The sequence below is a fragment of the Strongylocentrotus purpuratus genome, unplaced genomic scaffold (genome assembly GCF_000002235.5).
Source record: "Strongylocentrotus purpuratus isolate Spur 01 unplaced genomic scaffold, Spur_5.0 spur5_scaffold_5, whole genome shotgun sequence".
In the NCBI taxonomy this organism is placed as follows: domain Eukaryota; kingdom Metazoa; phylum Echinodermata; class Echinoidea; order Camarodonta; family Strongylocentrotidae; genus Strongylocentrotus; species Strongylocentrotus purpuratus.
In genome coordinates, this window is record NW_022145611.1 from 33448391 (window position 1) to 33459777 (window position 11387).

Consider the following 11387-nt stretch of genomic DNA (forward strand, 5'->3'; position numbering starts at 1 on the left):
CATTTGATTGGCTGTGAGCATATTTTGTATAGAAACATTACACTTATTATTGATGATAATTTGAATGAAACAGGCCCTAGGCCCCGTTATCCATGCATCGTCTCCCCAAATTACAAATGAGACCTCCAGAATAAAGTTAATCATCCTAGAGTTGTTTGGAGCTCTATTTTTTATATAACATTCGTGTATGATGTTATCCAAATAAACTGGGATGAACCATTTTCTTGCACAATTCCATTTTCAGTGGTCTAGAAACACACAAATACATTTATGAACTGGCCCACTATATACAGAGATCCTCTGCTTGGATGAATTTGAGAATTAATTAAGAGATGGTATGTCTTTCTTTGACAGGTGTCAATGTTCCCAGGAGTCGTTTCCTGCCAGTCAAGAAGACTCAGGATCTTTTGCTGATCATGTCTAACCTCTACCTTCTCAAGTCTGGTACCCTGGGGATGAGTCCCTTGAGACAGTTCCCTAGCACACCCATCATCAAACTAGGCACCCATTTTGACAAGGTTTGTACCGGTAGTGTGTACCCATGCCCTCAAAGCTCCTCCTTCTTAATGCCATTGGTGTTTAACCGCAAAAGTAAGGGTCCAGATAATCATTCTATAAGCTGCTTCCTACAGTACAATATTTCTTGCAAAAACCCTATCAGCACCTAGCATGCAGAATCAAATTTTGGCTTGTGTTTATTTTGTGTTGTTATGACTATTTGATACATGACCATTAAACTTTTAAAGTAATCAGGTCTGAAAATCTCCCGATTTAAATTGGCTTCCCGATTATTATTTTTTCCCGATTTTTTTTCTCCTGATTTTTCCCCCAAGTTTTTATGTATATATTTTATCATGATTTTTTCTCTCCAAAAATGGATATTCCCAGATATCGATGTAAATCCAGTTTTAAATTAGGGGGTGAGGTGCCGTTTTTTCATGACTTCATGGCTTAAACGCCTCACGCCAATGCTTGGATTTCTAAAACCTATTTCTTTTTTAAACTTTCTCTAAAACCTTTTTTTTTAAACTATCACAATCACCCCTGAATAATGCGAAACATGAAATAATGAAAAACTTGTAATATTTGAAACATGAATAGTACAAATATTCCCTTCAGCATCTACAGATATCCTTGTGATCAGTTTTGCCCATGCTATCATTTGAAGTATTTCATGTTAAATGTCCTACATGTATGCTGAATTCCTGTGTTATACTCTTACTTCTTTGTAATGGATAACCTGTAAATAAAGCTTATTTTATGAAATTCAAACTGTGGAGGAGATAAGAATCAATTTTTATGCTCACTGGATACAGGTACGAGATTTCTTGAAGAGATTTGCAAGTATTCCCAACCTCTTAGAGTTGGATCACCTGACTGTATCAGGAGATGTCACCTTTGGTAAAGGTGTTGTGCTCAAAGTAAGTACAGATTTTCTTTCTTTTAATTCTTTCTTGCTTTCTTCTTCTTCTTCTTCTTCTTCTTCTTCTTCTTCTTCTTCTTCTTTTGTTATTATAATTAGTTTTTATGTTGTTGTGATTTTGGTTCTCGTGATCATCATCTTCATCACTTTCTTCACTTTTATTATTTGTATTATTCTAATTATAAAGGTATTGTGTACTTCCCACAAATCAAAGATAAACTTGAGTTCTGGTAAAAAAGAAAATGAATTTCCACAGAATCAAACGAAACTTACACTGAATGTTTAAGATTACAAATAAATGTCATTTGCCAAACAATTTTGGTAGAAAATGTATACTGACTGAGTAATGAGCATAGAAAGATAAGGAAATCAAGTTAAGTAGGCCTGACACCATTTGTGTAATCCCATATACATGTTTCTGTGTACAGTGCTTGTTACTTTACCAAGACTGGGCCAAATTTATTATGATTTTGATGACTCCAGAACCTTGTATTACACACCAATACTTACATGCCACATGATCAACTTTTCCTGATCCATTCCACACCTTTTCTTTCACAATGCAATCGCATCACCGGAACTCAACTTTATCTTTAATGTGAATTTAAAATCACACTAAAAGATAGTAGATGACATTTGGAAATGAAGTACACTTACACATCAATCCCCAAGCAGGAGAAACAAACCTTTTAAAGTATTAAATTAAGTTAAGCTAAGCATTGCCTGCACCCCAGCTCTTGAGTTCTGTCTATCCAGTTTCATGTGAAGGACTCAGACTCCGAGCCACACTGGCTTTATCTGTGTGTTGAATGATAGAAGTCAATACCTTTCTTGCATTGAGCAGACTTTATGTGGGAGTAACAGAAGTTACACTATTAAAGATAAACTTTAGTACTGGTAATGCGATTGCATTGTGAAAGAAAAGGTGTGGAAAGGATCAGAAACAGTTGATCATGTAGCATGTAAGTATTGGTGTGCACTGCAAGGTTCTGGAGTCATCAAAATCATAATAAATTTGACCGAGTCTTGGTAACGTAACAAGCACATACACAGAAAGCTATGTATGGGACAACACGAATGGTGTCGGGGTTGGTACTACCTTGATTCCTTGTCTTTCTATGCTCATTACTCAGCCAGTATACATTTTCTTCCAAAATTGTTTGGCACATGTCATTTATTTGTAATCTTGAACATTCAGTGTAAGTTTCGTTTGATTCTGTGAGAAATAATTTTCTTTTTTTTACCAGTACTCAACCTTCTCTTTAACCTCATTACATTTCAACCTTCAGTATCCCAAGTCTCTATTACAAGGCCCCTTTTTCGTTCATTCTGTCTTTAATACCTCAGCCCATTTACCTTTATCTGTCGATTTCAATTCCTAGGTTCCATGAAGAAGAAAAAAATGTTACTCTTGCAATAATGTGGACAAACATGTTTACTTCTTTTCTACCATGTGATGTAGATCTTGACCTTTGAAGTATTACTATAAATGGAATTAATCATGTCTTATTTCTGTTTAGAGATTGTTTGATTTCAATCCTTGCAAACCTGGAGAAAATTGTGTTGTCATGGTTATGCGAAATGTCACCAATTCAGTGATGGTCGTTGTTTGAAATACCAAGGATTCATATGACCGATCTTGCCCTACGTATAGTCATTCTGAACACTAATTATTACTTAATCAGCATGTCATGAAGTGAAGTATCAAAAAATGAGCTGAAGCTCTAAATTCTTGCTCAATTAATGTAATGAAACCATACAGGAAGCTTAAACTTTTCTAATAACTAAGTTTCATTGTAACCTATTTATTCTGCCAATGTCTAGAATATAGAACATTCATGAATTAATAGATTTTTGTAAATCAAAAAGCATAATGATGTTTTGTGCTAGGAAAGATCTTCCTGTAATATCATCTGAATGGACAGAATTGAGGACAAAACATTTCAACACAGTGATCTCTGAATTAATTTACCCCATTTCTATCCAAGACCACCGCTCCAACCAATGGGCCAAACCTCTCCTTAGTGTTTTTGTGGTTACATAATTATGTGTAAAACATTGCTCATTTTCTGTTGTTGTCTTCAAACAGGGGACAGTGATAATCATCGCCAATCATGGAGAGAGAATTGATATCCCACCAGGAGCCATACTGGAAAACAAGATAGTCTCTGGAAATCTAAGAATCTTAGATCATTGATGGAAAGGAACTCCATTGGAGATTATGTGTATTCTGAAATCATACTCTTCATTGTACTCCATTGATATCATAGCATAAGAGAGAATTGCAAAGTCAATTTAACAGATAGATATAGAGAAATATATATTATGTTTCATAAACAAAAGATTGTCTTGTAGGTATTTGGATTATCTGCTTGTCTGCTTAAACATGTGATTGTCTAATCATTCTAAATAGCCTGTCAGAGAAATATCCTGGAATACAGCATTAAATATTCTTATAGACAGGTAATTTAAGACATGTCACCACAAACCCAGACAAGCCTGCAGTTTGCAGATCACATTACACAGTTTAAACGTACAGCTGTTTGTGCCCCATTTCTTGGAATGTAAACATGAACAAATGCTGTTTCAGTAAACATCTCAAATGCCTAAACTGTGTCACAGGTCATGCATGCATCATGCAGTATAATACCGTTGATCAGTTAAAGATCTTAATCCGTTATAAATTTGCAAAGGGAGATCCAACTTTTAAAGCAAATTGCTGTTGAAGAAAGCAGAACAATCAGAGAAGCAGATTGCTGAAAGTTTTATCAACAGTCAACAAGAAAGTAATTAATTTTTTAATGTTGTAATCACTATACATACAGGAATTTCAAATTGGCTGAATTGTTAATGTCACTGTGAGAATGTGCCGGACAACTCTCTTCAATATTTCAACACAAACTGACTAAAACATCAATTTTTTCAAATGTATCATTCAGGAGGCTCTTTTCTTTTTGGAGGACGTGTAATAATGTGCTATCTATGTGGGTTAGTACCTGAAGGGAGAAGGTGATTGGTAGAAAATGGGAATTGATGATATTTTAGTAGTTAACAAATGAGAGAGTTGTCTGTGAATTTGTCACAGTCCACTGATCATTTTGCAAATAGAAATAAGCAAAGATTGATCTCATATTTTTCTCATAATACTTGCCTGGTTTATTTCAAATTCTTGACATTCTGTATCTCTTATTTTTCTACTTTCTCACAAATTAACTAGATGCATAGGTTGGATTGCCTCTTAAGTTGTGAAATTTTCCTGAAAGAAAGTTTGAGGAGAACAGATTTAATAGCTTGACAATTTACTTTGTCAAAATATATATTGATAATGTATAATATTGGAGATTTTTTAATTGATATTTTCTGGTATTTTTGCAGAAAAACAATTGAAGAGGTAGGTGGTTATTTGCTTGAAAAGTACATTTACAAAGTGCAGTGATTTATGATTGTAAAAATGTGCCGTTGATAAACTTGATATGCTAGGGTGTAGGAGGTGTTGAATTAAAGTGACATGAAATATTAGAGCAGAGCTGCTCCTGTGCCATAATAAGCCTCACAAAAGCTCCTGTCTAAAGCATATTTTTGCAAATAGAATTAGTGCTACTTTATGTTTGAGTTCTGTGTGAAATAGAAATACAACCTCTGCATGAAATGATTGACAAGTGATTTTCAAACACTGTTGCTGTTACTGCTATGCTTGATCATGAACAATACATTCATAGGGCTACTTGCATGGATGTGGCTACCTCATCAAGTAATTAAGTGCATGTGTCAAACTTTCTGAAAGATCACTTTGTGGGAGCTATTATCACATTTTGTTGTCAATGCTTATACGTAGTGGGCTGAAGAAGATAAATCAAGGAGCAGAGTTGTCTAAACGTGATATGGTCTGTATACATTAGTCTTCCTTACATGTGTGATTATATTTGTTTTGTTTTAAAAATAACTGTACTAAAGTGTCAGAAATTAATTACTGAATACTAATATAAAATTCTCATCTATTTTCTTGTATGTGTGACAATATTTGTGTATACATGTAGACTCGGTATACATCTAGCTTATGACAAAAATGTACAGAGAGATTTAATTCAGTATTCTATTTTATAGGACAAATGACCAAATATTATATAATCTGTTTATTCTTAGAAAAGATAGAATATTCAAATGGTTAATGACTAAAGAGCATAAAGAGAATATTATATCAATATAAGACTTGTACACAAAATAATTCTGAATTAGTATATGGGTGCGCATTAATTAATAGTAGTTTACTCCCTATTCTCATTTTCGTTCATTCATTAATACCATTGTACCATCTTGTATGTCATAAGAAGTTTGTGTATATAGACCCATTGTATATCAAATGTATTCACGTGTCCTAGGTGCAAATATCTGTATAAACAATGCTGCAGCATAGAGTGTACTAGGCATAGGCTATTCAGATGGACTATATTTTAAAAGAAAAAGAAAGCATCATTATTGAGGGCATTTTAGAACAATTTTACTTACATGACATATATTTGCATGTAATATATACCTTTAATTAGGGTAGCATTTAAAAGATGGCATACAACCAATTAAAGCCCCACTGCAGTACTAGCACCCTCATATAGCAAACAATGCCTAATTGGTGACCATGGGTCCCCCATGATCCCCTTTTCTTATTTTAGTTGAGAGCCGATTTGATGAGATAACCACCTGTCGGTGACCGTGCAGGGAGGTCTAATCCCTCTTGGCAAAACTAGTGCAGACGGGCTTTAAGCAATAAGAATCAATTTTTTTAATTGACCTGTAAAAGGGATTTATGATTTGTCAATGCTGATGGGGTTAAATTTAAAGTAATAGTGCAGTGGGAAGATCCTCTATAAATAGAGATTTGTTGTACATGTCATGTTATGTTATCGTTATCATGTTCGATACCTGTCAGTAAATGTAAGCCTGTTATCACTGTTCCTATGCTAATGTTCAGATAAGCTTTAAGTGAGACATTGCTTAATTATGAGAACATTTTCACTTTCCTGTCCAAAGATATATCATTGTTGTTCTATCTACTCCTGACAACATTCGCTTACATGAAAATGTAATGAGTTATCTTGGGGACTATGATATTTAAGGATTTTCCTGTTTTGATTTACAGGAGTTTTTATATTACTTATTTTATTATATCCCTATATCAAAGAGTATTTTTGTATGCTAGAAGATCGTGTTTCCCTTTTGAAGGACTTGGATATAACACAACTATAAGAGTAATATTAACAAATAACCGTTTCAGAACTGCCCTTTGACTTAGACAAGATATATTAACCTTTGAATTAACTATGTGAGTCATTAAATGTTCCTGAAAGTGTGGTATACAAACACAAGTTAAGTTCACCTTTTTAGAAGTTATGAAAGGTATTTAAATAAAAATGTCATGTTATTGTTATAATCCCATCTTTACCACCTGTTATGAAACTTCATGTTTTAAAAAGATATATTAACTTTATTCATAATCATTATAAAAAATCATCTTATATTCCTAAAGTTGGAATTAAGATATTTTGATTTGTTATTAATGCTTTAGATGGCTGTTGATTTGAAATGGCCATTGATAAAGTTACTCTTTGAATTAATAAACAAATTATACTAAAGCTCTACATATACCAAGTGAAGTTGTCTATTTTCTAGATGTATCTGAAACTACCAAAATATCATCCCAACACCCATCCATACATTCTTTTACCAATGTCCAATCATATTACAACTCTTACTTGATAAAATCCAGTTGAACACAGTCTCTATTATGCTTTTAGATGAATTAAAAATGAAACAAGTTTCCTGCATGATAAATTTATATGACAAGGTAGAGAATGTAATTTTGACAGATGGACCATGAAAGTAGAAATTACGCTCATTTGCTATGAAACATCGCTTTTTTAAAGAAGTGATGCTTCTTGATATCAGCATTTTTACTCCGAGAGAAGTTTCTAACAAGTTTTTCAGGATGAGAGAATCTAACATTAACATAATTTAGTTACATGAATAACATTGCTCCATCTATTTTACTGTCCCTCAATAGAATAAATAAGGTTCAAACCACATAAATTCATCATTAGTGGAGTGAAACAATATACAGAGTTTCATTTAATCATTTTACTTCATCAATTGACTAATAAAATAGCATTTATGATAAAAAGCGATGTTAATTTAATGTGTGTGTATTTTTTGTTAACATTGTTTATTGCCTTTTCCCTTTGATTACCAAGGTAAAACCCTGTGAGTAAATGTTATATAGCATTATGTTCTATTAGAGCACAATGTCAATTTTAATTAAATAATACAAGTCGTCATTCTCATTTTTTGTTGTTATATCGTTTTGATTTGCAAAATAGTGAAGGAAAAAGAGAAAACAAAGGGGGGGGGGGTATCACTTGCAGGAAATTATGTACATTGGAAAAGCACTAACAGGCATGATTTGCTCATATAGGTGTCTTTTTGTATGTAGTTTCTTAAATTGGAGAGGGTCGGCCCAATTGACATAATAATTTGCCTAGAAAGTTATACTGACTTTTAAGATGAATAAAGCAAGGTCAAACCGATCATGTTATAGTTACTTTGTATTCATTTTCAGTCAAAAGAGTTAGCAACTTCCAAGATGTCAAATAACATTTGATTCGTAAATAATTCTAATGATACACGGCTTGATGCGAGCAGAAACCACGAAATTTATAATTAGAATACAATATCCTTTTTTTTAAAACCAATTTTCACTTATGGATGAAAAGAAATAATGAGATAAATTCCATATAAATACATGAAGTAAAATAATTGGCCAATATTCCTCACCTCCAGTATTAATCTATTTCTTTATCTTAAAAGTGACGGTTAACCCCCCCCCCCCCCCCCCCCCCCCCCCCCCACACTCTGTGATCGGAGGGATACCATGCGTGCTAGCAAAATGTCCGGTAAAGGGGTACTTTTCACGCACCATAGTCCGGCTCGTAGTACTAAAAAGCCCGTTTTACACACCGGACTTATGGGGTGTTTTCAAAAGGAGGGAACATGTATATGCGTACCCTAAATAACACTGAGTTGGGGGGGGGGGGGGGGCAGTTAACATTGTCATATTAAATGCCATTTTTTGTGGACACACTCAGGTAAGATATCATATTTTGCGGATTCTTCATCTGAAATATGCATTGTATCACGTACAAATAATTAATGATTTTAAATGTTTTTAATAAGACATGACACGAAACCCACCTATATCAAATTAAATCCAGTCGATTCAAAATCATATAAGTTAATATGGCACAAAATAAGCGTAAAACTCATCTTACAAATTTAATCTAGCCGGCGTCTTTCCTTCGATTGTCAACTAGATGTATAAAATCGGGGCACTTGTGTTCTGAAGGTTCTTAATTCCATAAGTGGAATAGTGTTCTCATCTACTTTTCGGAATGAAAACTGTTATTCGGAAAAAGAAGGAAAAAAAATGTTCAGATTATTCAACCTTCGAAGTAACAAATGTTTGTAAAGGCAATATAACAATATAACCAGTACATTGATTTTAAGTATAAATGAATCTCCAAATAATTTTCGGACAATATGAATGATTATTATTTATTATCTATTTAATCATTTTTTTTTCTAAAGCAGGGTAGTCTTATTCAAGGGCCACGGAGGGTGTGCTTTACAATGGAGCCCTGCTGCACACACTAAAATGAACATTAAAGGGAGACTACATCATTACATTTTCGAATATATGTACAGTTGTACCAACAATTTCTACATAAATTATAAATTGTGCTGACAGAAAATTTGAAAGGGGCCGAATGTCTCCTATAATCCCCTTTAGCGACACCTTCCACGTTCTACATCATCGGGGCCTGCTGCAATACATGTATCACCAATAACTCGATAGGGCATACCATCCAGCCAAGACAATGTCTGGATACGCATTCAAAGTATATTTGCACACTAAATACTGTTACAAAAATAAAATTGACCTAACATTCTTTATATCTTAAACGAAATCGAAGAGTTTGCTTTGTTTGTAAATTAATGATAAAAGACATTTTTTTTAAATGGAAAAGACAGTGTAAAGCCGCAAAAAAAGCTTATATTAAAACAAACCTCCCTCTTCTGTTTGCCAATCTAATACTGCTAAATTTAAATATGAACTATCACCTATGACATGTGATCGAAAATAATTGTCTATAAATTTCATTTTCTTAGAAATAATCCCTTGCTGTGTTTCTTTTCTTTGATCTTATATATATATATATATATATATATATATATTCTAAATAAAGTTCCGACACATGCATACAAGTGAGGAGTTCGATTTTAGGAACACTAATTACACGTCCTTGCATTAGGGCAGGTTTACCTTCTAAATCACGTAGCAATGTTAATCTACTGTGTATTTCTTGCTAATTGAATTTTATAACAGGCTGGTAGCCTAGAAGAAGCTTTACACGCAGATCATATCGATTTCTAGTACACTACCAGCAAGATTAGTTGTAAAAGGGTTTGATATATAGAAAGACACTATGTGGTAACAATATGAACAAAAGCAACCAGGAAGAAGCAAGAAAGACTGACCGAGCTTTGGAAAGTTTGTAGATCATGAGAAAACAGCTTTGAATAGTGTATAATAATAGTTCTGAAAAGTATGACGGTATTCCACATGAGAGTAGATCAGAACTATACGTTTCAAAGGGTCAGCTTAAAAAAATATGTGGATATATATAGGTCTATTAATAATCTGTTCGGTTAAAATTCACAAATATAATGACTGATGGACTATTATGTGGGAGAAGGGTGAAATACAAAGTTTGTTATAAGCCTAAGTGTGGAAAACAATGGACGTCGATTAGGCCATGAATATGTATACCGTGCATCTCCCAAAAAAAAATATACACTTTTGAAATGGCAGCCATTTCAAAAGTGTATAGTTTTTTTGGGGAAGCAAGGTGTGATCGTGCCCGTGTTTGGACGAAAAGCATTCGAGAGAGGGAGAGGGAGAGGAAGAGGGATAGAGAGAGAGAGAGAGAGAGAAAAGGGGGGGGGGGAGGAAATGGGAGGGGGAGAAATCAGTGCTTTTAGCTTTTAACGTAAGGCTTATGGCGCATAATATTCATTAAAGGGAAAGTCCACCCCCAAAATAAGTTTGTTTCGATAGAGGCAGAATAATAAGAAAATCAGGTGAGTGAAAGTTTGAGCAAATTCTGAATGAAAATAAGAAAGTTATGAATTATTGAAGTTGTGATCAATCAAACACAAATTGGCAACTCTATGACGTATCATGCGAGCTCAACTTCCATTTTGCTCAGTACTAAAAAAATCTAAAATTTTCATTTTCCCTCAAGAAAAATTTCAACCATACATGCACCCTAAATATAATAATTGCAAATATGTTTCTATACTCCCCCTGCAAGGAACAATTATATATTCCGTCATCAATAACGAAGAAAACATGATTTTATGGAATATTATGCACAAAGCAAATGAAGGAGAGCTCGTATAATAAGTCACAGAGTTGCCAATTTGTATTTGATTGATCACAACTTCAATAATTCATAACTTTCTTATTTTCATTCAGAATTTGCTCAAACTTTCACTCACCTGATTTTCTTATTATTCTGCCTCTATCGAAACAAACTTATTTTGGGGGTGGACTTTCCCTTTAATACTATTATCATTATATTATCATTATCATTTTCATTATAAATATTATTATGATTGTCATGGTTCTTATGATTATTAAAAACAACTTATTATTATCATTATTTGAATATTTATATATATCATTTTTAAAATTATTGTTATTATTATTTTTTATTATTGTTATCATTATTAAGAGAGAGAGAGAGATAGAGAGATAGAGAGAGAGAGAGAGAGAAAGAGAGAAAGAGAGAGAGAGAGAGAGAGAACGAGAGAGAGAGAGAGAGAGAGAAAGATCTAAAGGGAAGGAATGAGTCGG

General features: G+C 33.5%; 1 protein-coding gene across 2 annotated transcripts in view; it reads left to right on the forward strand.

Moving 5' to 3' along the window:
- LOC576855 (UTP--glucose-1-phosphate uridylyltransferase) overlaps positions 1–7058 on the forward strand; it is a 28684-nt gene extending 21626 nt beyond the window's left edge. The window contains exons 13-15 of one of the 2 annotated variants that reach the window (XM_030998829.1): positions 355–518; positions 1317–1421; positions 3513–3626. In XM_030998829.1, the coding sequence (XP_030854689.1) occupies positions 355–518; positions 1317–1421; positions 3513–3620 (377 nt within the window). In that variant the 3' untranslated portion in view covers positions 3621–3626. Of the gene's footprint in view, positions 1–354; positions 519–1316; positions 1422–3512 lie in introns of both variants that reach the window. The other variant, XM_030998828.1, reaches the window with a different exon arrangement.
- Positions 7059–11387: the final 4329 nt, after the last annotated feature.